Raw genomic sequence first — 25,178 nt, forward strand, 5'->3', positions numbered from 1 at the left:
TCCTTCATGGCTCTCCCAACTCGGAATCTTCTGGTGTGGACCTGAAGAGATTGTGGAAGGCTGGCCCATTTGCTGCTTGAGCATCTCCCTAATAAAAAGCTTTCAGTGAACTTTTTAAGACTTTTTAAATATAGGAGCATATCTCTTATTTATAATGGCCATGGAGAAAATGTAATTTGTTCTCCGACAGCCAATTTTGCCCAAACTCATCTACTTCATGAAAAGAGTAGGGACTTGGAGTCTTCTTGAAATGTTGCCTTAGGATATGTTTGAAGGCAGTCAGGTGCAATGAAAATAGGAGCTTAGGTCAAGCAAAGTCCTCAGAGGCATCCCTGAAAGTGAGTCATTATGGAGAAAAAGCAGGGCTTCATTACTTGCATTGTCTTTTTAACCACTTCATATGATTAAATGAAGTTTTAAAATGAGCAGGTTCCTAAAATGTAAATGGTGAATTAGAAATGCCACCTTCTGTCTTCCAGAAATTTGTAGCTTTAATTGGGGAGGTAAAACATCCATATATAGTATCGGGAAGCGTGTCTCACACACACACACACACACACACACCCCTTAGAGCAGCATCCTAGTGACAAGAATTCTGGAAACTGTGTTTAGTGCAACAGGAATCTTGTAATCTGTAACCTTGAGCACTGGGCCTGGATTCATACCCTAGCTGTGCCACTTACTACTTGTATAGCCTTGAGCAAGTCACTTCAGCTATTTCTTGGCCTTGGTTTGTTCACTTTAGAAGCGATGGTATTGGACTGAACATGGACTCCAACTTTTGTCATTCCTTTGTGACCACCAAGGTGACTTACAGCTCTGAAAATACTGCTGGTGGCCTTTGAATGTATAAATCCAAGTCAGATAACCCTGCCACAGTTGCGTTTCCAGAGGAGTGATGGATTTCAGTGGGAAAAGCTGTGGATTGAGGGGAAGGAGTCAAGGGAATTCAGTTCGCTAAAGCAATAGAGGAGATTCTTCTTAGAGAAGAGGCTTGGCTGAGGAAACCTCATCAGAGGGTGTAGTAAGGCATGAATTCACCATGGAAGTTGAGAGAAGGGTATTCAGATACCATGCTGAATGGCTTAGATTGGAGATGATGAGCAGGGTTTCCAGCAAAGGAGGATCATCTTCAAAATAGTCCTTGTAGGGGAGAATTCTATTACTTTGGGATGGCTTAGAGAGTATCTAGGACCCACTCCTGGAAGAAAAGATGAAGAATGCGGGATACCAGCTGTTTGTCACTTAGTCTAGGAGCCAGGGATGAGAGCTGAAGCAGCTACGGGGGGAGTTGACTCAAGCAATATGAAGGCCGTGGGTTGTGTGGGGTTTTCTCTCAGGGGTGAAGGAAAGGGGAAGAAGTTACTCAGCCAGCGGGGGCCATTGCTGAGAACCACAAGCTGATTCCTAAGGAACCAACCAACCTGGGAGTCTTTCTACAGGCCTTAAAATGGGGACTTGGAGATGCTTTGGTTATGACAGGGAAGAAGGCAAAATTGTTCCCTGGCCCTGCTGGGGGTGTCTGTCCTGCAGCCCCTGGCATCCTGTCCTTATTTGTGTGACTCTGTATAGCATAGGACTGGTTTTTGCCATCATGAGATCAACGCATAAATCTGATTTAATTGGACCGCCCTGTTCCCAGGGGATGGAAAGATTCGCTGCATAGTTTTCATAATTTGGCCTTTAAAAAAATAGACCCTGCTCCTAAATCCCTATTTTTCCATTTTCTGTAAGGTTTATTTAAAAGGACACTGTCAAGTGCTTTCTTCCCCTTTGATGTTCTTGTTTTCTTCTTTTGTCTTAGTGTTGGCAGCCATTCAACTTTGTTGTTCAAAATGGACCTGAAATTAGCAGTTCTTTGTTCATTCCTTTGCCCAGAGAAACCCCTAGGAATTTTTGGTGTTGACCACAATGTCTGTATAATGTTCACAGAACAGTATGACGGTTGCAAAAGAAGCATATTTTTCAAAATTAATATTAGAAACTCATTATTACAGCTAACTCTTAATATTTAGTGTATCCATCCCCCTAAGGGTTCTTTTTTAGGTGACTAGTATCACCCGTGGCTTGATTCTGTCTGACTCGCTCAAGGAACTCTGATCCCTTATGCCAGAGGGTATGTGTTTGAGAAATAGCCTCCAAACTGAAGGGGCTGGGACATTTAGGCTGGAGGGCTCTTGAAATCTTGCTTGTGAGCTTGAGCTGCTCTTGAGGCGACTAGAGGGCGCTGCAGAGCACACAGTGATGGGCCTGAAGTCCCTAATCCTGTAATAAGCATTTGGCCCAGTGCCTGGCACCCAGCAGATGCCAAGTAAATGCTTGCCTACCTCCCCTTCCCCCAAGATATTCCTGGGCACACTTCGAACTCAGCTGCTGAGGTTTGGTTAGAATGGGAGTCTCTGCATATTTTCTGTAAGTTCATTTTTTCCCTCCTGCTTTTCGTATTTCTTTTTGCTAATTGCACCTATACACAGTAAGGCGTTTGAGGAATGTTAACCTGCAGTTTAATGAATCTCACTTCTAAAGGGGAAAATGTCTGTTTGCTCATGGCATCTATGCTCTCAGTAAACTTGTATTGGAGGAATGCTTTGACACCCCCAGTTGACAAGAGCCCCTTTGCTGTAGGAGGCCTGGCCAATGGCAGTGGGCGTTATATCTCGGCAGCTCCTGGAGCCGAAGCCAAACACCGTAGTGCGTCCAGCACATGCAGCCTCTTCAGCTCCAGCAGCCAGCTGTTCCCTCCCTCCCGGTTGCGCTACAGCCGGGCTGACATCATGCCCTCCGGTCGCAGTCGCTTATTAGAAGATTTCCGGAACAACCGTTTCCCGAACCTTCAGCTCAGAGACCTTATGGGGCACATAGTAGAGTTTTCCCAAGACCAGCATGGCTCCAGGTGAGTGTCTTCAGCTCGTCCTCATGTGTGCTTGTTTCAAGTTTCCTCAGCAGTCTGGGTGGTGGGCAGCCCCAGATTCTGCTCCCTGGGGAGATCTGACCTGGAAGGTTCCAAAATTGCCCTTTTTGCTGCATTCTCCAAGAACAGGAAAAGCTAGCTGGTGACATGATTGATGAGCCTGCATTTTCCCACCGAAATTTTGTGAAGAACCCTAGGCCCAAAGCCGCCCTGAGATATTGTCTCTTCACACTTGCTCTTAGTAGCTTGATGATGTCATTGGCATTTACCTTTGGTTTTATTTCTTTTAATGGGTTGGGAATGTCAGGATTTACCGTAAAGTTGAAGGTAAAATGCAAAACAAATGGCAGTTATCATGTGCTGGAGCCAAAGTGGCTTTGGTTTGCTCAGTGCTATCCTCTGGCATTAGTGTTTCCCATTCCTGCTTAAGGTCACTCCTGACTGTAACTGTATAGCCCTGAAAAATGTGATTGGGTAACCTGCATGCACTGAGATATATAAATTAGGGGTTAGGGGTGACATTTAAAATGTTCTCAAAATAATTAAAGCATAATAATAAAAGGTTACGCTGGGAGCCAAAACCTAGACTTGTGTTTTGATTTGGTTTGGGTTTTTTTTGGGTGGGGTAGGGTGATCCAAGATTGGCGATTTCTGCAGGGGTTGGGGTAGGAAGAAGAAATGCCCTCCACCAGTGCAGACCTACAGGACGTGTTATACACATTATCGTGGGAAAGTTGCCTACCTTGGAGAGCTTTGTAGCCTAGCTCCATGTCATATAGCCATTGTATGTCAGAGTGACTCGTCCGTGATTTTCTTCTCAAAGATGAATTAAAGTGACGTTTGATACACATGAATCAAGCAAGTTCATGTGTAAGATTGGCTGGTGCCATTTCTGCATATTGATCCATGTTACTGCCCAGATTGTGCATTTAAGAAGTATTTTTATAATAATACAGAGGCTAAGGACTGACCTTGCAGTTGAGTAGGACTGGGTTCAAGTTCTGCCTGTGATAGTGGGGGTGGTTGTCCTGAATTTTCAAAGAGGACCCAGACCACATCACTGTGTCTTGACTGTGGCTGATGGGAAGGCTCTAGCACAGGGTGGGCACAGTGCCTGTGGCACATACCCTGTGACCCCAGACAAGCCCCTCATGCAGCCTCTTAGTCTCCCAGACAACCCTGTGTCAATACTTAGGGGTTAATCACATACCTGGGCTTTCTTGCACAGACAAAATCAGGCTCAAATGACTCTTCCCTCCCCCAAAACAAAAAACAAGACTCAACAAGTCATCTGGGCCAGAAAAGAACTGAATAAAGTCTGAATTGTTTCCATCACTCCCTTTTCTCTTCTGAACTTTGTGAATATGCAGCCTGCATGGTACAGTGATAGTAGATTTCAGGTAGAAAGACCTGTGTTGAAATTCTAGTCATACACCTTACTCTGAAGCTTGGGCAAACCGTAACCTGACTGGTGGCCCCTTCCTAGCTTTCTAGTCTTTTTTATACTCGACTGCCCTCTAAATGAGCCATGTGCTGCCTCTGTACCTTTCCATTAGTAGCCCCTCATATCTGAAATTGCCCTTCTTCGGCTTTCTGGATTCCCTGGCTCCCTTCAAGACTCAGCTTGTGTCTCCCCTTCTTCTTCAGGGGGCCTTTCCCAGCACTGTCCCATCTTCACCTGACTCCCTCTGAGATATCCTTGCATTTACACTGTTTATACTTTGTTTGCAGAGGGTTTATTTTTCTTTTTTGTATGTTGTCCCCCTCATTAGAATGTGAGCTCCTTGGGGCAAGGACTATATTTACCTTTATTTCTTAGTATCTCATCAGTCAATATGCTAGAAAGCTCCATGTACTCTGTTTTAAAGAATCCATCTGCAGATGAAATCATTAAAGTAATGATAAAACAGTCTCTTCTCAGGTAGGGAGAGGTCTAGTGGAAAGAGCATTGTCCGTGGAGCCAAGAAGACATACCCTGGCTTCTTACCTGGACAGTGGCCCTAAGGAAGTCAACACTGGAAAGGCTGTCAGGCTCTCAGATGTCATGGTCTATGCTCAGGAGATCCCATGACTTGGAGCACCAATACAGAACGGGAGGGGGGGAGGAGGAATGGATTACCACAGAGCCAGAGAAAGACTGATCTTGTCCAGTTTCCCCCCAAAGGGAAAAGAATGGCATGAGTAACTGAATTGACTTTGACTCCTGATAGAATTCTTGGGCATCTGAGAAAGCAATAATCAAGGAAGGCCAGCATAGGCTGGACTGAACTCCATTGACATTTTTAAAAATGGTAGTTCAGGGAAATGTTATAGACATAGCTTATCGAGATTTTAGCCAAAGAAAGAAACAAACCCAAAGTAATTAGCCTCATGTTAGTCATTTCAGAAAAATCGATGTCAGAAACCCGAAATGAAGGCAGGTAGGCTTAGGTAGAGTTTTGAGATCTAAGAGTTTTAAGAAGTGATGACCTCACAATGTTTGTGATCAATCTGTTGCCATCTCCCATTATATCTACAAAGGACATAGTTTATAGAATAGGAGGGGATTAGGGGGTCTCAGTTTCCTCATCTGTATTAGATTAGATGAATTTTTGGGAGTTCCTTTCAACTAGCTATCATCTGTGGCCAGACCATTACTGGAGCCTTTTGATAAGAGGAGAGCCAGGTACAGAAGGGCCTTAGGTTTGTCCCACGTGAAGACTGGTTGAAGAAACTGGGCAAAGTGTAGCCCTGAGGAGAAAGAACTATGGCCTTGTCCTGCAAGCCCAACGGTTAGGGCGAACTCAAGGGAGGGAGATAGGTGGTGGATTTGGCCTCACAGAGGCAGGACAGACACTTGTCAGAGAGGTTGAGGGGAGGATTAAGTTCTGGGTTTCTCTGAATATGGGGAGTAATGAGAAAACCAGAGGACCTGCGTTCAAACCCAAGCTCTACTTCTTTCTTAGCCGTGTGGCTGTAGGCATGTGTGCCCTTCTTTCTCTGGAGCTCCGTTTCCTTGTTTCCTCCTGTGGAGGGAGCAGATTGTATTCTAAGAGACCCCTCTCAGAACAACAGGCATTTGTATCGGTTACAGTTTCCCATTAGCTACAGATGGCCTTTGTATTTTTGTTCCATGTAGATTCATACAGCAGAAGCTAGAGCGAGCTACACCTACCGAGCGTCAGATGGTATTTAATGAGATTCTGCAAGCGGCCTATCAACTGATGACAGATGTTTTTGGCAACTATGTAATTCAGAAGTTTTTTGAGGTAAGCACGTGCCCAGTGTTGTAGCAGTGATGATTCCATCCACCGATTCTGGGTGTTTTTACTTTGTATCTTACTGTCCAAGGATTCCAAGGCCTTAGGGATCATTTGGTTTTTGATGGACTCACCTTGGCATTCAGAAGCATGTGCCTTGTATATCTTCTTTCTCATTTTGTCTCTTTCCTACCCAACCCCTCCTTCCTGTCTCTCTCTGTCTCTGTCAGTCTCCGTCTCTGATGGTCTTTGTTTAAGAATTTTTATGTAACCATTCCAGACTAGTTTGCCTGTATATCCAGAAACTTATTTAGCTTTGGATTGGTAAGGATCAAATCTAGGCATCACGTTTGTGAGCCTTGCCTCCCATGCCCTTCCTCCCCTCCCCACCCCCTTTTTTTTTGTGGGCTTGAGTTCTTGGCCTTTTCCAACCTTGTTCTTTACCCACTGTGGGCAGTGCTGGTCACTCAGCTCAGGTTGTTTCTTGGGCCGGACAGAACCTTGGGAGGCCAGGAACAGAGAGCTGGGTTGGTCACGTCTGGGTGTTTGATTTACCACAGCAAGAGGATGTTGATGGTCAGCAGCACAGGTTGCAAACTCACAGCTTAACTCACTCCATTCAGAAATTACAGGCTGTCTGACATCGCTGTCGAAGGATTCTTTAAAATGGGAAGGACAGAAGAAACCCTTTTATAAACTGTCTAGTTATTATTAACTAGATTGTGCATCTGTTTTTACAAAAAGAAATGCCAGTCACAATGTGATCCTGCTCAGGAGTATGTATGGACTTAGTTTGATTAGTGAGTAGTTTCCTGCCTTTTTTACTCCTTTTTTTTTTCTTAGTGATGACATTTTAACAGTTGCTGATGGGACTGGGAGCAGACCTTTTCAGTCTGGGGTTCTGATAAAGCAGGGGTTCTAATCGTGGGGACAGAGGCAAAACCTCTTTGGTTTCAGTGATGGAGTTAAGCAATACGGAGGCCCAGGAATATCCCAGATGGGCCTTCACTCCTGAAGACCTTGGGAATAGGGACCATAGAGAGATGGCTGCTTCCTGCATAAATTAATCTATCCCTGTTAGGCCAGAACCATAAAAGCCATTTCAGCTTGCAGAGAAATTCATGTCAAGCTTGTCTGTCAATAACGAAAATACTGATTTCCAGGGTCTCCAATTTCATCCATGGATACAGATCAAAACTTTTTTACACCTTTGTCCAAGCTGTTTGTGAGTTTTGGTTTCCAATGAAATACATGCTTTTTACCAGTGCCTGTAAGCCCCAGCTAGGCTGGTTCTCAGAGAGGCACAGTTGCAGCCGTGACAGCTGCCTGCCCAAGTTGGTGGCCTGCAGGCGAACTCTTGGGGCCTTTCCTCAGCCTCTAACACAGTGAGCCTCCTCACCTGGATGGACTCTTCTCTCTCTGGGTTTTTTCAGACCTGTCTTTCTCTCAATTCTCTTTCTACCTGTCTGACTGTTCTTCTCCATCACCTTTACTGTATCTTCATGCTTGTTACCTCCAAGGGTCTGTTCTGGGCCTTTCCTCCCTCTGTACTTTTTCACTTGGTTGTCTTATCAGATCCTGGGAGTTCATTTATCATCTGTTTGCTGATGATTCTCAGATCCAGTTGTCCAGCCTTAACTTCTTTCTCGACCTTCATTCTTAATCATTGGACATAGATAATCATTGGACAATCATTGAACTAGATGTAGACAATTTAAACATGTCTAAAACTGAACTCATTTTTGTTCTCCCGCAGCCCTCCCCTCTTCCTTACATCCTTCCAGTCACCCAGGCTCACAGCCTAGATGTTACCCTCGGCTTCTTGTTCTCCCTTTCCCGCTCCGCTCCATATCCAACCAATGGTCAAGTCCTTCTCTTTTGTTTCCGCCTTATATGTCTCATGTTCTCTCCCTTCTCTCTTCTCGCACTGCCACCACCCTGGTACAAGCCCCTCATGACCTCAGGTCTGGACCAGCCTGCTGGGGCGTCTGCCTGCCTCAGCTCCCTCCTTGCTCCAGTCCATCTTTCACTTTGCTGTCAGAATGGTTTTCCAAAACATAGGTTTGACCTTGTTGTCCATCTGTTTTCTAAACTCTAGTGATTCCATTTTACAAACTCCAGGGTCAAATGTAAAATCCTCTGGCTGGGCAGGCTCAGGGGAATAGCTTCTGCAAGGCAATGGGGAGACAAGGAATGGAGTGGCCCTTTTGGGCCAGGACCTTACATACTAAGCGGGGAGGAAGTTGGAAGGAAGCAGAGTTGGTCACAGTGGGGAGTAACGTGGTTGAGCCTGCGTTTAAGGGATATCATTTTGTCAGTGGCATGCCGAATGGACTAGAATGCAGAAAGACCTGAGGCAGGGAGAATAGTAATGGAAGCGTGAGGGGATGAGGGCCCTGGCTAAGATGGTGGCCTTAGGAGTGGAGGGAGGGGGTCAGGTGTGAAAGGCTTACAGAGGTGAGGTTGATGGAGGGGTTAGCCCAGGATAATGCTAAGACAAACCCAGGAGAGGAGAGGGTGTGGGGTGAGGGTGTAGGGTGAGGGTGAGGGGTCCCATAGGCAGTCAGGGAACTAAAACTGATTATGAGCGATTGAGGCAACTGAGGCAGAGAGAAGGGGGCCCAGGGCCGAATCTTGGGGAGCACCCCACAGGGCGTGACAGGAGTGATAGACCCACAAAGGAGATGGCCTCCTTATGTACCTTGGGCACCACCTCCTGCTGGCCACATGTTCTGTCAATGAAAGAGTGGTCATAATGCTCACCCAGAACAAATGAGAATTCCAAAGAATTAAAGTCTCTGCCTTCCCCCTCCCTGCCATTGTTCCATCACCCCTTTCCCCAAGCAAAGGTCTGAACCCTGCTTTTGAGATGCCTTTTTCTCCCAGTATGCCTTTAAAATAAATATCCCCTTTGGTGGACACTTTTTACAGGACCAAGCTATGCTTTGTTTTCATCGTTAGTTCCCTGACCTTTATTCTATCTTCTGGACATTTTTTAAAAATACATTTATTTATTTTTAGTTTTCAGCATTCATTTCCATAAGTTTTAAATTTTCTCCACTTCCCTCCCCTTCCCCCTTCCCAAGAGAGCATGCAATCCAGCATAGTCTCTACACGTACATTCTTATTAAACATGTTTTCACATTAGTCCTATTGTATAGAAGAATTAGAACAAATGGGAGTAACCATGAGAAAGAAAAAACAAAACAAAAAAAAGAGCCAGTAGTCTGCTTCGATCTACATTTAGACACCACAGTTCTTTCTCTGGACGTAGGTGGCATTTTCCATCATGAGTCTTGGAGTTGTCTTAGGTCCTTGCATTGCTGAGAACAGCTAAGTCTATCAAAGTTAGTCGTTGAACATTCTAGCTGTTAGTGTGTACAGTGTTCTCCTGGTTCTGCTCACTTCGCTCAGCGTCATTTCATGTAAGTCTGTAGGTGCATGTCTTCTCTCTGCCCTTAGCAACTTGGAGCCTCCCTTAGTTTCCTCACTCTTAACGTTGGAATAATGTTGCCCTCTCCCCTCTTTCATTGGGTCACTGAGGTGAATGTTTGGGAAAAGCTGCCAGATTCTCCTTACTACCACACATCTTTTATTTTCTTATAGTTTGGGAACCTGGATCAGAAACTTGCCCTGGCTACCCGAATACGAGGCCATGTTCTGCCATTGGCCTTACAAATGTATGGCTGCCGGGTCATTCAGAAAGCATTAGAATCGATTTCCCCTGACCAGCAGGTAATTGTAAGTTATGACCACATCTTTTAAATTTTTATTTTCTTAGAGAATTGTTTCAAGCTTATCTTTTCTGCCCATTTTCATTATCTTTGAATAACCTTCAAAAATAAACTCAATTTTTTTCCAAGTAGGTTAACGTAAGATGATCTTTAAAAATTGTCTGTGCCAAATGTCAGTTGTTTAAAGTGGCTCGAGAACAGTCAGTCATTGTGGATTAAAATTCTTGAAGCTGGGTCAGTTTATTCCCATCAGGTTTTCTTCCAGTCAGTCAATAATGATTTATTTATTAGATACCTCCTGTGGCCAAGGCATTGGTCTAGGTGCTGATCCTCACCAGCTCTTAATTCAGAACTGCCTCTCTACTGGTTGGGTCAAATTCTACAAGAAACAGGCACTGCTGAACTGTACTGAGGATCTCTGTGGGCCACAGATTGACTTAGTTTTAAAATGCATTCTGATCTGGGTTGTATTGCATGTGTATTTATTTGGTTATCCCAGTTCTACTTTGACCTGGTTGGGGCTGTCCTCCAGAGTGTTATAGACCTCGTATTCGGGCCTTGTGGGATGAGAGTGCCAGTCTCCCCTCAGGCTCCCTTGACCCCAGACCCATTTGCTATGTGAGAGTGAATTGGTAACTGTTTTTCAGAATGAGATGGTCAAGGAGCTGGACGGCCATGTTCTCAAATGTGTGAAAGATCAGAATGGGAACCACGTGGTTCAGAAGTGTATCGAGTGTGTGCAGCCACAGGCTCTGCAGTTCATCATTGATGCTTTTAAAGGACAGGTAATGCCTGCGACCTGGGCACTGCTTGTCCTGGTGCATGGGGACAGGGGGCCGGCCTGTTCAGATGGGGAGGTCTCCTGCAGCCTGTCCTTCGCCAGACTCAGGTTTCCTCCAACCTCCCCTTTGTCTCTCCTTACAGCGTAGTGGTGTTCAGTCGGGTTTAGTGATTCAGCTCTGCCCCATTAATGGCACCAGAGCACTGGGCCTGGGCTCAGGGGGCCCTGAATTCTGATCTCTGGACTATAGTCACTTTGTTGCTGCCTACCTCAGTTACCTCACCTGTAAAACAAGGATCCTAACAGTCCCTCCCTCCCCAGATGGTCGTGAAGATCACCCTGATAAAGTGTTCTGTAGCCTCTAAAGGCTGTGGGTGGTGCTGCTCCCAGCTTCCCAACATAACTGTTCTGTTCCTCTGCACTTAAAGGTGTTTGTGCTCTCCACCCACCCATATGGCTGTAGAGTCATCCAGCGCATCCTGGAGCACTGCACAGCTGAGCAGACCCTGCCTGTCTTGGAAGAGCTGCACCAGCACACGGAGCAGCTGGTCCAAGTAGGTGCCACCATGTAGGTGCCTTGGGGGAGGGGCCAGGAACCCGAGAGAGCCCCCAAGGGTTCTTATGCAGGGGCCTGGTGAAGGAGGCTTGTGCTCTGGGCACATCGGGCATTGGCCACCAGGCCCTGCCTTCATGGAGCTTACAACCTAAATGGGTGAAGGTGGCTGAGGGTGTGTGTGTGCAGGGAGGCTAAGGCCGAGAAAGACTGCCAGGAGGTGGATGGACAGGCATGGGACACCCTGAGGGGCTGCACACCTCCCCTTTCCCACCCCCCAGGGAGTCTCCAGGGAGGAGCGAATGCATTCTCTTCCAGGCAGGGTTTCCTGGTTCTTGTCCTGCCTCCTCCCCATAACCTGGGGCTGAGGGTGACTTTCTTGTTTGTAAACACTTCTCTTGCTTGGGATCCCTGGTCTTCCTCCAGGCTCAGTTCAAAAGCTGCCTCCTGCAAGAAGTCTTCCTTAACCCTTGACTGTCTCCCCTAAAATAACTTGATTTATACACGTGTGTATTGTCGTCGTGTCCCGTCCCGTCCCCACCAGCCCCCCCGCCATAAGATGTCAGGTTTCTTGCAGCAGGGCCTGTTGTGTGTGACTCTTTGTGTTGTGGTGCACAGAAGGCGATGAAAGAATGTTGGGTTTTTGAAGCTGGTGGGGGACACATCCTTGCCAAGGCTCAAGGGGTAGATAGGGCTGGAGGAGCATCACTGAGGTGATGGGGTGGGGGCCACTGGGCAGCTCCTATGGGTCCACAGCCTTTGGACTCCCCTTTCTTCAAGAATTACACAGGGAGGTGATGGCCAGCAGCATGGAGGCCGAGGGGTTTCCCAGTCCCAGGGAAGGGGTCCGTGGAGAAGTGGGAGGGCTGTGCCCAGGGATGGCCTTGGACTTCAGGTCTCAGGTACTTAACACCTGACTCCATGTCATCAGTGACTCTGTCTGTTTCTAGGATCAATATGGAAACTATGTTATTCAGCACGTTCTGGAACACGGCCGTCCTGACGACAAAAGCAAAATTGTGTCCGAAATCCGAGGCAAGGTCCTAACCCTCAGCCAGCACAAATTTGCCAGGTATCATTGCAGCATCCTCAAATAACCCAGCCTCCTCCCTCCTGCCAGTGTGTTGGGTGTGTGCCCAAGGTCTGGGTTCCTCAGATATGTCCTAAGTGGGGCAGGGGAGTCCTGGTGTGGAATCTCCATACGTAGAGAGCCGCAGCTTTCCTGCATTTTCCTAATACCTGCTCACGAAGTGCTATCTCTGAAGTCAAAACAATTTTCAAGACATTTTAATTTTTGCTATGGTAAATGTTGAGGTAGTGACCCACATAGACAAAAGCTCTGGTCAGAGGTGGGGTCCTGAGATGAAAAAGCTTGAGCACTGCTGGTCTAAGGGAAGTTTCTATGCATTGGGGCCAGAGGCAGGACTGGACCAAGGCTGCCCGACCCCCAGACCCTTTGTCCCTACCAAGCAGCTAGCTTGTGTCAGCTTTTGTCATTTGTGAATACCATTCACACTCGTTGACAAAGGGTGGGGGGGTGCAAGTCTGCACAGCACTAGCCAGAAAGCTCAAGTTTTGTGCCTGTCAGTGGGGGGATAAATCCCAGATTGCTGAGCAGGAGCTACAGTGAGACAGTCCCCCCACTGAGACCCTGGAGCATCACAGGGTATGTTTGAAATTCCTGGTTCTGCAGTCCCAGGCTTTCAGATGCCCTTGTCTTGGAAGGGCAAGCTTTTGAGGGGGAGTCAGTGTGTCCCATAGCCTGTGAAGTATTGACATTCCTGACTATTTGTTTACAAAAGTAGATTATTTTCCCTTTGAAATAATATCATCATTTCAGAAAACAGTTTAAGCCCAGTGGACAGAGAAATGGAAAACTTGGGTCCCTCTGTGAGTCCACATCCCTGGGATCCTGAGTCTTCTGAAGCAGCCTGGGCATCCTCCCCACCCATGTCCTTTATCTGGAATGAGTGTGCTGTGTAGTGCATGACGTCTGCTTCACCTTTCCATTGGATATTTGTTTCTGCTGTGATTTTTGGACCCAGTGTTTTTTGTTTTTTGTTTTTTGTTTTTTTTTTTGAGAAAACCTTGATTTAAGAATCAGATCTGGACAAGGCTTCACCTTTGATTAGACCTCCAGGGCTGGGGACCTTGCTCCTGGCCATCTAGGACGGGCTGCTTGGCATTGGCTGGAAGGTGGCCAAGCCTGGGGCCAAGGAACATGGTGCCAGGTGTCTGTTAACGGAAGCCTTGGCTTGGAGGGCCAGGGAAGGAAGCAAGAGGTGCCATCATCAGCTCAGCAAACAGTAACCTTGCCTGCCATCTTCTCTTGGCCAGCAATGTGGTGGAGAAGTGTGTGTCGCATGCATCCCGTGCCGAGCGAGCCCTGCTGATTGATGAGGTCTGCTGCCAGAATGACGGTCCTCACAGTGCCTTATACACCATGATGAAGGACCAGTACGCCAACTATGTCGTCCAGAAGATGATCGACATGGCAGAGCCCGCTCAGCGCAAGGTCCTCATGCACAAGGTTGGTCCTGGAATGTGGTGGGGTCAGGTGGGCAGCGAGATGGGGCCAAAGCCCCAGGCTTGGGCTGTCCCTTCCCTGACACCCTATCTGGGACTCTGGCCTGGCAGGGAGGGAAATGCAGCCAGGCAGGAAAGAGGGGCCCACTGGAGAGGAGGGATGAAGATGGCGGCTGGGTTCGCATGGGTGTCTTGTCTTTTCTCTCTGGGACCTTTTGAGTGACACTGCCGGACACCTGAGGGAAGCTCCGTTGGAGAGCTGGCAGAGAGGAGTGGTCAGGCAGGGGCATGGGGGAGGGCAGAGCCACTGAGCCCTGGGCACTGACAAGGTGTGTGATCCTGAGCAAGTGATCTAATGTCTCTGTGCTTCAGGTTCCTCATCTGTACAACGAGGGTGTTGAGGGTGTTGGCCTCGCTGTCCTGCCAAAGTCCCTTCCAGCTCTGGATATAGACTTGTGTCCATAGGAAGAGCCTGGGCCTGGGAGACTGAAAGATCTCACAGGCCCTGGGGGCAGAGTGAGGTTTGAAACCCAAGGCTTTTCCCTTCTCCACCCTGGGCTTTAGCCCTGGGGTCGCCCCAGGGTCATCTGCTCATTAAGCACCTGCTTCTTAAGTTGTCCAGAGGGGCAGAGGCAGCACAGCTGAGGTAAGCAGCCTGCCCTGAGACTCTTCCCAGCTCCGGACCGGGCTCCGTCATTCTGGGCATCGTGGCTGTCGTGAGAAGGCTCCAGGACAGTGACGGTTCTTTCTTTCTCAACCACAGATCCGGCCCCATGTCACCACCCTGCGCAAGTATACGTATGGGAAGCACATACTGGTCAAGCTGGAAAAGTACTATCTGCGAAACAGCCCTGAGCTGGGGCCCGTTGGCGGCCCCCCAAATGGGGTGCTGTAGGGGCGCTCCTCTGGTGAATTATCAAAACACAACTCAACTCTGAAGGTGGCAGTTTTTTGTTAAGCAGACCTATTTATTGACTTGATTCATCCATTTGTACATTTTTTAAGGTTCTTGTGTATATTTTGGGGAGGTGAATGATAGAATATCTCCAGCCCTGATTAAAGACCTATCAGATTGGATTGCTGGCAAAGCACAGAATGCCTGTATATGATGTAATTGTATCAAAAATAGCTGTCACATATTTTGTAAATTTTTACCTTGTAAAGTCACAAAAAATAGTTTTTAAAAGGAAAAAGTACAGTATTCTTTTAATAAACTGGCTTGCAATCTGGTAGGTCTACTACCCCATAGCACAACAGGTTTATAGAAATGTATATAGAATAATAGTCCTTATGTCCCCCTTCTGTGAAGTCTTTTATACCAGATTGACAATTACCTGCATAAATATGACTAATATTTAACCGAGGAAGTTAAGTTGTATTTTGGTAATTCACAACCTGTTACCCAGGTAACTAAATGAGGACAAGAACAGAGATGATCTGAGAAGAGAAAGGCTTCCCTCTTTTGCTGTGAAGCTGGTTTTATTTACAGACACTGCCCTTCATTTCTCTAGCAATGTATAGAAGACGAGCTGTGTCTGCTTTTCCTGTAGTGGTCGTGAGAGGTAGTGGAACAAAATCATGGCTGTTCATCCATCCCCCGAACGGCCCTGCTGGGGCAGACTCAGTAGCGAGTCTGGGGGAGGAGGGGATTGGCCAGTCAGGGTAACCACGAGGGCCTGGCTGGAGGTGACATTGAAGCATGAGGACATATTCAGACAGCTTTTTTTGCTTCCTATAAATATATGCATTGTATGCGTGTAGTTCTTAGGTGTAAGTTTACAGTTTGACGGCAGATCTTGGTTCAATGTTTATTACAAACTTGGCTAATTTGGTAGTGAAGCTTTTCTTGGCTGTACAGATGTACATTTGTAAACCTTCATGCTGTAAATGTAATTTGTTTTACCCTGGGGGGGGAGAAAATTGCATTTTAGTGTATATTCAGATCCCCAGCCCTTTTGCCCTGACATATAGTGTTGTATAATGTAAATTTATTTCTCCAAATCAAGAGTGATTTTTAAAATATTTTATCTTTATATGGTTTCAGAAGTCTGAACCAGGTTTCTTTTTAATCTATTGTGAGAAATGTCATTTTGTTTCATAACATAGCTTTTGATTCTGTTACTACACACATTTTGAGAATTGGATTGATTAAACTAGTGAGAAAGTTCTGGATTGAGAAGGCAACTCACTGTGGAAGCCAATGCTTTTTCCATCTTCCTAAATGTGGTATGATTTTTTTTTTCTTTGTACAGAAGAGTCCTGTATTTTTGAATAACTTCCCAAGTAAGAGCAGATCTGTAAAATACCCTTGTCTTCTCTGGACATTGGACATTGTAACAGTAACACAAAGATGATGTACATTTACTAGAGGCCTTATGTACATTTCCCAAGGAGCTTTTTAAGGCAAAATTGTGATCATATGTGTATAATTAAAGTCGTTTTTAATCCTTTGCCTATGGAAATATTTTGGAAAAAAAAAAGCTTGCTTTGTATATTCAGTTTCTGAAAGATAAAGAAAGTGCTTTGTATTTTGTTGAAGTCAGTATTTTGTATAAAACATTTCTGTTGGCCCATTTCGGTTTTGTGCCATCTCAGTCTCATTGGATCATGTCAAAGGGCATTTTTTCCAGGCTCTTCAGAAGAGAAGGAACCCTCTCTGGGGCAATCTTGCATGTAGAGAAATGTATCTTTTTAATCATTCGTATCATGAAATCTGGACTGACAGGGATTTGGAGATGCCAGGAATGTGTTGGAGCATTATACTTGTGAAGAAGAGAGAATTTAGCCAGTTTTTATTGGCATCTCTCTGCTGGTTTAGGGAGTGTTTGGTGAGCAACTTCGATCACCACAGCCATGGTTTTTGACCATGCGGAGCTTATTGGTCATTTCCACCCATGCCGTATCTCCTTTGCCAGTCCTAGGGAGGGACACTGGTCTCCTAATGGGGCTTTAGCCCCTGATCCCAGCTTTTGAGATTTGATCATGAAACCCCTCTGTGGGACACTATGCATAGGCCCCTTCACCTTCCCTAAGGGCTGGTCTTCCTTAGAGTCCTAGTCTGGGAGTGAGTGTGTCTGTTCACAGAGAACAGGTCAGTCTGAGATCTCCTCCCTTTCCCCGCCCTCACCACCCACCCCCCCACCCCTCCAAGTCCAGATGTTGACATTTCATCTCCCCACCACTTGGAGGCCCATTCAGTGGAAAGGTTCGAACTTCTGTGAAACCTCAGAGGGTTACCTTGTTACCTAGTAACAGGGGTTACCTTGTTGGGGCATCCCCCGCCGGGCCCCCCCCCCCCCGCACCCCCTCTTCCTATGCCTTTGTGTTCATCTGGGATGGAGTTAGGGTAAGGCCTGAAGGGGGAGTTTGTTTGGGCAGAACCATTCAGTTTTTGCACAGGAGCGTCAGCTTTTGATATGCATTGTTTATGGACCAGTTTGTTTAGTCTGATAAATCCTGGCTCTTTGGTTCGTATGGAATAATGTTTTATTCACTTATTTGTATATTCTGTATAAACTAGAAAATGAAAAAGTGTGAATAACATTGTATGAAATAAACCTGGTCTTGTGTTTTTCTCTAGGGAGATAAAAGCAAATCATTGATACCTCACTTAACCTGTGAGGTGTCCACTTGTAGGTTTCCTGGGACTTGGGGGTGGGGTGGAACTACCACTGTAAATCATTTTGTAATTTTGGTGGGGGGGTGGGGTGTGGAGAGGGATGGCCGAGTTCTTCCGGAGCCTCACGTCTCCAGTACTAAATAAAGCAGTTTCATTGAATCTAGTATCAGTATGACTGACTTTTCACATGGGGTGCCTTACGCTGACTGAAGAAGGTTAATTTGTCATGTCCCAGAAAGATTTCACTGCTTTGGGGACCATTCATGATTCCTATTGTGGTCTCACCTTCGCTAAAGATGAGGCAGAAGGGCTCTTCCAAGCTGCCCCTTAGAACCTTTCAGGAGATGGGTGCATCTCCAGTCTGTGTTCCATAACAGTTCTAGATCTACCTGGCACCCTCCTCCATCTTGTCCCCACAGATCGTTCCTTTATCAGCTAAGCAGAGCTTCCCCTCATCTTGCTGTTAAAGGCTCTTCACAATTTGCTCACCACCTCCCTGTGTGCCTGCAAGGGACCTCTTGCCTGAAGCCATCCCTCATCCAGCCTCCTTCCTGTGATTTCACCCTGAAATTCCTCATCACTTTGTATAGACCATCTCCTCTCAGCAGTTCTCCCACACTCCTTTTAGAGTGGTCATTTGAGTCTTTGTGCACCTTGTTCTCCAGCCCAAGGCCAACTCCTTGACCTTCGGTCACTTTTTGACCCTCCTACACACAGACAGCCGTCCCTCCTTCCCCCTGCCCCAGGGGTCTGCAAATATTCCCTGGCAGGCCTTTCTATGATTACCCCCCCCCCCCATCATGGGAAGAACACGGGACCAAGACAAATCGTTGTCCCCAGGTCTGTTGATCCCTTTGTATAATTAATAAAGGAGTTGAACTCTTGGCCAGTGTCTAACACTTCCCTGACCTTCCTGCAGGAACATCTTCACTTTAGAAAGGTCAGCTTTGAGTCTTGGTTGCCCTGAGTAGAAAGCTTTTCTCAAAATAGGGATAAAGCAAAATAGTGGTTTGTAGAATGTTTGGTGGTAATTTTATTATTCAAGAATCAGTGAATGGCTCATGGTGTAAGTCAACTTCACCCAGTATGTTGGGCCTTCCATTTGGGGTTGTTTGAAGGCAGCAAAGAGAGCCTCACCCTGGAGGGTGACCATATTCTGCTCAAGCCAACCCTGCTCCTTTCCCCGTGAAGCTCTTAACTTAAGCTGTTAACAGATGTTTGAAACAGGAACATGGCCCAACAGAGAAGAATCTGAAAATGGGAGAAAAGATGGGATGACTAATAAGAAGCCTCTAGTACCCTGGAAACTTCCCAGAGCCCCTGTCCCTGACTTGAGGACACCAGGTCATGGGCGTGTACCCCTGTAGGGCCCAGCACCACAAACGGTGGCCCAAGTGCAAGGCTCTTTACGTACACATGCCACCTAGAGGCAGCTGTGAAATGGGGCCAATAAGGGGACCTCCCTCCCAGGGTGCTTGTGAGGATGGAACGCTAGTTATGGAGCCCTCAGCACAATGCCTGGTACACAGCAGGTGCTTAATAAGTGCTTGATTCCTTCCTTCCACCAGAGGACTTTGGTTTCTGCTGACGATGAAAGTGAGCTCGGCAGTAGCTGGCATGTGGAGTTCTTCCTGCCTGAAGGATGGGGATGGGAGGCCACCGGTGAGAGACCCTGATGGTCAGTCCAAGCATTTGTTAAGTACCTCTTATGTTCCTAGAACTGTGCTCAGCTCTGGGGGTACAAGTGGACACAGTGAGAGAGACAACGTGCGAGTGAGAGATGCCACGTGAGAGGCGGGACAAGTGTGGGCTCTCCTGCCCTGGAACAGTGGGCTCTGAGCTGAGCATGGAGGGCAGTCAGGAGGCAGAGAGAGCATTCCATTCATGGGAGGCAGCCATTAGGTGGAGGGAAATGTAAGGGTCCTGGGGAGCAGCCACAGAAGATGGGTGGGTGGTGCAAGGTTGTATAAGAAGGGGCTGGGGTGGGGGTGGGGGGTTGGGAAGGCACTGCTGGCAATGGAGGACACTGAGGGAGGGAGAGGAGTATTTAATGGAGGTCAGTCTGGCTGCTAGTTACTGTACAGTTGGAAGTGAAAACCTGGTGGGAGTGGGGAGCTCCTCCATGACCTGCCAGTACCTGTGCCTCCACCTCCCAGCCCCACACCAAATCCATTGTCTCACTGGCCAGGGTAAAACTTGGGGAAGAAACCTGCTGATTTCCAAGGCTGTGAATCCAAGAATGAGTGAAGGAAGAAGGCTTGGGGAGCGGACCCCCACAGGGCTTCCTTCTCTGCCTGCAGGCCACTTTGCAGGCTTTCCTTCAAAATGCCGGTGCCCCTGGTCTCTGCTCCAAAGACAGAGGGTCATCGGGTAATGTACTTTGCAAACTTTAAAGCACTTCACAGATGCTAGTTATTACCTTTATTATTTTATTCTGGAAAAGGAGGGGAAGGTACCTAAGATCTCTCCACGATCCAGGTTGTTGGGGGTGCGAGCAAAGTGTTCCTAAAGAATAAAAAAGCCCAAGCAGGACTGGGGGCGGTGGGGGGAGGTGGAACCTGACATAAGAGAAATTTGATCCTTATTGCTAGGTTGGAGAAGGAAGACGGTGACCAAGAGGAGGGATGGAAAGCGATCACTGTTCCTGGAGCTGAGGGTAGAGAAGAGGGAAGTAAAAGCTCCAAGGAGGAAGCCAGCAGCAGGTATCCAAAGAATATTATGGCAGAGCGGCCCCTGGTCTCAGCCAGTGCTCTGCTATACTTCCCTAGGAGGCAGCCGAGGTCAAGGGGATGGGGCTACTGGGGAGGCTGAGGAGGTGGATTGCTTGAGCTTGGAGATTTTGAGCTACAGTATGGCCAAGGCAAGTCCAGCCCCAATATAGTAAGCCCTTGGGGGCTCCGTCAGGCTCCCTAAGGGAGGGCAAACTTGCCCAGGACAGAAATGGAGGAGGACACGGCTTCTGGGTCAGTCAGGAAGAGGCCTAGACCTTCCAGTGGCCACTGCACTTCCAGCCTGGTGAGAGAGGGGCTCCCAGTCTCCAAAAATGAAGAAATAAAAACCAGAGAGGATTAAAGACACCCAGAACCCAGTGGAGGTTGGGAAAGGGAAGCCAGACCAACCTGTAGCAAAAAGACCTGTAAGCTCAGGAAGGCTGAAAGAGTATCACGTCAGGGAAAATAGGAACAAAGAGAAGGAAATGCCAAACACAACAAAGAGGAACCCAAGAGGTCATTGGTCCCTGCTGAAGAGAGTATAAACAGAACTGAAGGAGGCTATGGCAACAAGGGCCCGAAAAACTGAAGAAATGAAGCAAGAAGAAGAAAGAAGAGCTTGGGGTGGGAGGGGCAGAAATGGAATGCAAGTAAGCAGCTTAGGCACAAGGCAGGAAGCCTTACCCAGGTGATGAGTGTCTGAGAGCTCGATGACTCTGCAAGATGAGAAAGACTAGAACAAAATCAAATCTGAAAACAGAATAAAATCTAACATACTTTTAAAAAAGAACACACCTGATGGAAAAAATAGGTAAGGGTTAGAGTTGGAGACATTCTAAGCTTCATTGCGTTCCCAAGAAATCATGATCCAACACAAAACCTGGATACTGTATTTTAAGGGAGTATACTAGAAAACTGCCCAAATCAATGAGAACCAGAGGGAAAAAAGGGAATATCAAATATCCCCCAATCACCTCCTGGAAGATAGTACAAACTAGAAATACTCTGGCCAAATTCCAGAGTTTCAAGGTGAAAGTAAAATACTGTAAATGGCCAGAAAGAAAGGTTCCAAGGACCAAGAAACCACTCATGTTCACATAAGACTATGGTGCAAGTATTTAAATGGAAAAAAATATTGGGATACAATATTCCAAAAGACAAAAGAGAGAGGCTTACAATATGAATAACCCTCCAAAACTGAATATGATCCTACAAGGGAAAAATAGATCTTTAATAGAACAGCCTATGGTTCTTAACCATTTTTGTGTGACAGACCCCTTTGGCTTTCTGATAAAGAATATGGACTCCTTAGAAAAATGTTTTTTTTTTTAATTGTATAGAATAAAATCATTGGATTATAAAGAAAACCGATTATTAAATATTATCAAAGTATTTAAAAAATAAGTTCATGGACCTCAGATTAAGTACCCTTGTAATAGGGGATTTTCAGGCAATCTTGATGAAAAGACTAGAACTTAGTAGCTTTGAAATGCAATCAAAGGAGTTGAGAAACTTGTTAGGAAATAACATTTGAGCCAATGGAAGGGGCTAAGTGGTGCAAAACCACTTATATTCTGATAAGAGAAGTGATCAGCCTTACTCCTGAATTACTGCTGCTTTCAAGGGTCACAGAGGCTTTTAAGAAATGTGTAAATACACATGTATAACCTTTATCAGATTGCTTACCATCTCTAGAATACAGCCCTGCTTGCTCCAGGTTAAGTACTACTCTCCACCCCTCATTTCTTTTTGTTCTGTTTTTTAATGAGAGACTGTATTTAATTCTTCAAAAATCTAAGCACAGACCAAATGTGTTTCTCTGTGAACACTTTGTAGAGATGAAGTGAGAAGGGAGTTTTGCATTTTGTTTTAAAGAAATAATTGTAAGACAATAATGATAAAGAATGCAAGAATTCATGCATTGTGTGAAGGGTCACGTCATCTCCAGTGAGAGGTGTGTGGGACGAGTGAAGACCTCTCGTAAAAGGGAACAAATTAAATAAATGGAAATAAGTAGGATAGTGAGTCCTATTTCCCTACTTAGATATTTTCCCCTCCACAAGCTTAGCTAGTGACCATAAGGCCCCCGAGGTTAAGAACAGGACACAGGATGCTCGCATCCTGTGTATTTACCTAATGGCGAGAGGCCTGAAAGAAAGAAGGGTTGAGGTGAATAAGTCAGCAGCCATAAAATCCTCTGAAAGTACGGATAGGACACAGGATGCTCACCCCCTGTGCATTTACCCCAGGATAAGGGACCCTCAGCTCAGCAGAAAAATGAATGAAAAGCCGGAAAGCCAGGTGCAATGTAGACGTGCAAGACCAGTCAGGTATGAATGATGGGAGACAAGGTGTAAGGGTACTGGGGATATCCGTCGTAGCCACAGATGTGAAGATGAGGTAAAACAACTAATTCCTGCCTGTTACTGATAACCGAACTGTTTGTTCAATCGTCATTGTCGTTGTCATTAAGACAGATTTAGTACCTTGAGGTTGATGGTAGAATGAAATAAGAATGGTGGGAAGTTCATGTCCGTCACCTGCTTGTCAAAAATAACCACACTGTTTGTTCCTTGCCATTGTCCCTGGGTAGATTTATCGCGTCCAGATTGTACCCTCAAAGCTTACGTCTGCAAGCTGAGAGGAAGGAGGTTGGGAGGGGGAATTGCGGTTAGGGACCTATATAAACACCCCAATTTTCTGTGTCCAGTGCGCTCTGACACTGAGAGGACCCCCAGTCCTTTCGATGTCCGGGTTGCCCTTTCCCCGCGGGATCGTAATAAATTTTCCTTTCTACTTTCACCTTGAGATGCCTCTGTTTTTAATTCTTGGATTCGTAAAATCCATCCAACACAGAGGTCCACAAGGAGATCCATGCAGCAAAAACAACGCTACACACATTTGTTTTCCCCACCCCCTGTGTATGGTTTTTGCCACTGGACTGCTGAGTTACTGCAGCTGCCTTTGGCGTGGAGCAAAGGGATCAAGTCACAACTCCTCCTTCCCAGAATCATCATCATAATGGTCAGCATCTTCTTCCTCCTCATATTCACCATCATGCAAGTTATCATAAGGTAAATCTGAACTGTTGTCATTGGAAGGGGTGGGATGGAAGGATAGAATTTGGAACTCAAAACTTCAAAAAACAACGTTTTAAAAAGTGTTCTTACGTGTTTTGGGGGGATCATTTTAAAAAGGAAGTGTGCAAACACAAGGACTGGATGTGACTTCAGTTTCCTTGGTTGTAATAGTGAAAAGAAAAGAATAGGAAAAAAAATTATACTGGGGAACAAATGAGGAAGAGACAGAATCTTACTATTCAAATAATTGGGGTACACAAGGAAAGGATAAAATCTATAGAAAGGGGGGCATGGGGAGCTGACATAATCACTAATCTGACATGCACAAAGGAAGGATATACACAGAGCTTGGTGTAAAAATGCATGTAGAAAAATGTAGAAATATAGAAAAAATGTAGGAAAAACCAGAAACAGGAAAAGAGAAAGGAAGGATTTGAAGAAGGGGCTGGCTTGGGGAGGGAATATTCAAGCAAGTCACTTTGCCTCTGTTTGCCTCAGTTTCTTCATCTGTAAAATGGTATAATAATAGCATCTGCCTCCTAGGGTTCTTGTGAGGATCAAATAAAATAACTGTAAGGTGCGTGGCATAGTGCCTGGCACGTAGTGGGTGCTGTACAAATTTTACCTTTTAGCATCATCAAAAAAGCATTATATATAACATATAACAATTTATGTAGTATTTGTCATTCGGCCATATCAATAATTTTTCAGTCATGTCCAATTCTTCATGATCCCATTTGGGGTTTTCCTGGCAGAAATTTACTGGAGTGGTTTTGATGCGGGATGGGACCTGGACCGCTAAAAGGAAAAGATCACGTCTTTGCCCCTGAACTTTCCCACAAATTTCAGGAACCCAGTTCCTGGCATTGGCCTGAGGCAGTCAGCCCATTGCAGCCTATCTTGATTGCTTAATTAGCTTACTTGACACTCCTTAATCCCATCCAGACTCTTTCTCTGTTACCTCCAGACCATCCCACTCCTTGATCCCATCCAGATTTTCTCAGTCTTTCTCTGTATAAACTTACCGATCTTACTCCCATTACATTGTGCAGTTCTTAGACTCTCACTGCTTCTATTGGTGATACAATCAACCTTGTTACTCTGACTGAAAGAAGGCATAAGTGGTTGAAATCTTTCGAGGCAGACCCTTGTACCTTTGCATTTTGGGGTTTCCAGCCCCAAGCTGCAACAGTTTGCCATTTCCTTCTTCAGCTCATTTTACAGGTGAGAAAACAAACAGGGTCAAGTGACTTCCCCAGGGTCACATAGCTAGTGTCTGAGGCAGCATTTGAACTCAAGTCCTTCCTGACTTCAGGCCTGGTGCTTTATGCACTGTGTCATCTGCTCCCCACCACTATGCAGTATAATATATTATTATTAATGAACATTAATTTAAGAGGCAGCTCATAAAGCAGAGGTCAAAAAGAAGGTAGGAGTGGACATAGTCGAGAGAGCAGGAGTGGGGGAGTAGGAACAATTAAAACAAAAACACTATGTGTTTCTTAGATTCTTTTCTAATTCTCTTTACAGAGAAGGAACAGGGTGAAAATAAAAAAGTCAAGCAAATATGACAGGAGAACACACAAGAGTTTGCCTGTAAATGGTAGATGGTAGCAAAGAGTGGCTAGCATTTTTATAGAGCTTGAAGATTTGTAAAGCACTTTACACAAGTTATCTTATTTGGTCATTGTAACAATAAGTGACTAGGTTCTATGAATAGCTCCTTTTAGGTGCTGTTGAATAGATGCTATTATCGCATTTTACAGATGAGAAAACAGAGGCTGAGAAAGTCTAAGTAACTTCCTTAGGGTCTTAGAGCTAATAAGATTTGAACTTAGGACTTCCTGACAATAGATCTAGAACTCTATCCACTGTACCTGACTCCCTCTGGAAAGAAATTAGATGCTCACTGGTTGGGGAATGACTGAAGGAACTGTGGTATGTGGATTTCTTGCAATATTACTATAAGAAACAATAAAAATGGTTGCTTTTTTGGGGTGGAGCCAAGATGGTGGAGTAAAAGC

The 25,178-nt window shown here is 45.9% G+C and overlaps 1 protein-coding gene across 6 annotated transcripts in view; it reads left to right on the forward strand.

Moving 5' to 3' along the window:
• PUM2 (pumilio RNA binding family member 2) overlaps positions 1-17,329 on the forward strand; it is a 91,221-nt gene extending 73,892 nt beyond the window's left edge. For 3 of the 6 annotated variants that reach the window (XM_036749165.1, XM_036749169.1, XM_036749168.1), the window contains 8 exons: positions 2,626-2,893; positions 6,030-6,159; positions 9,757-9,891; positions 10,532-10,669; positions 11,094-11,219; positions 12,169-12,290; positions 13,556-13,748; positions 14,508-17,329. In XM_036749165.1, coding sequence (XP_036605060.1) covers positions 2,626-2,893; positions 6,030-6,159; positions 9,757-9,891; positions 10,532-10,669; positions 11,094-11,219; positions 12,169-12,290; positions 13,556-13,748; positions 14,508-14,639 — 1,244 coding nt within the window. In that variant the 3' untranslated portion in view covers positions 14,640-17,329. The other 3 variants (XM_036749166.1, XM_036749170.1, XM_036749167.1) reach the window with 2 other exon arrangements.
• Positions 17,330-25,178: the final 7,849 nt, after the last annotated feature.

Source organism: Trichosurus vulpecula, chromosome 3 (genome assembly GCF_011100635.1).
Source record: "Trichosurus vulpecula isolate mTriVul1 chromosome 3, mTriVul1.pri, whole genome shotgun sequence".
Classification (NCBI taxonomy): domain Eukaryota; kingdom Metazoa; phylum Chordata; class Mammalia; order Diprotodontia; family Phalangeridae; genus Trichosurus; species Trichosurus vulpecula.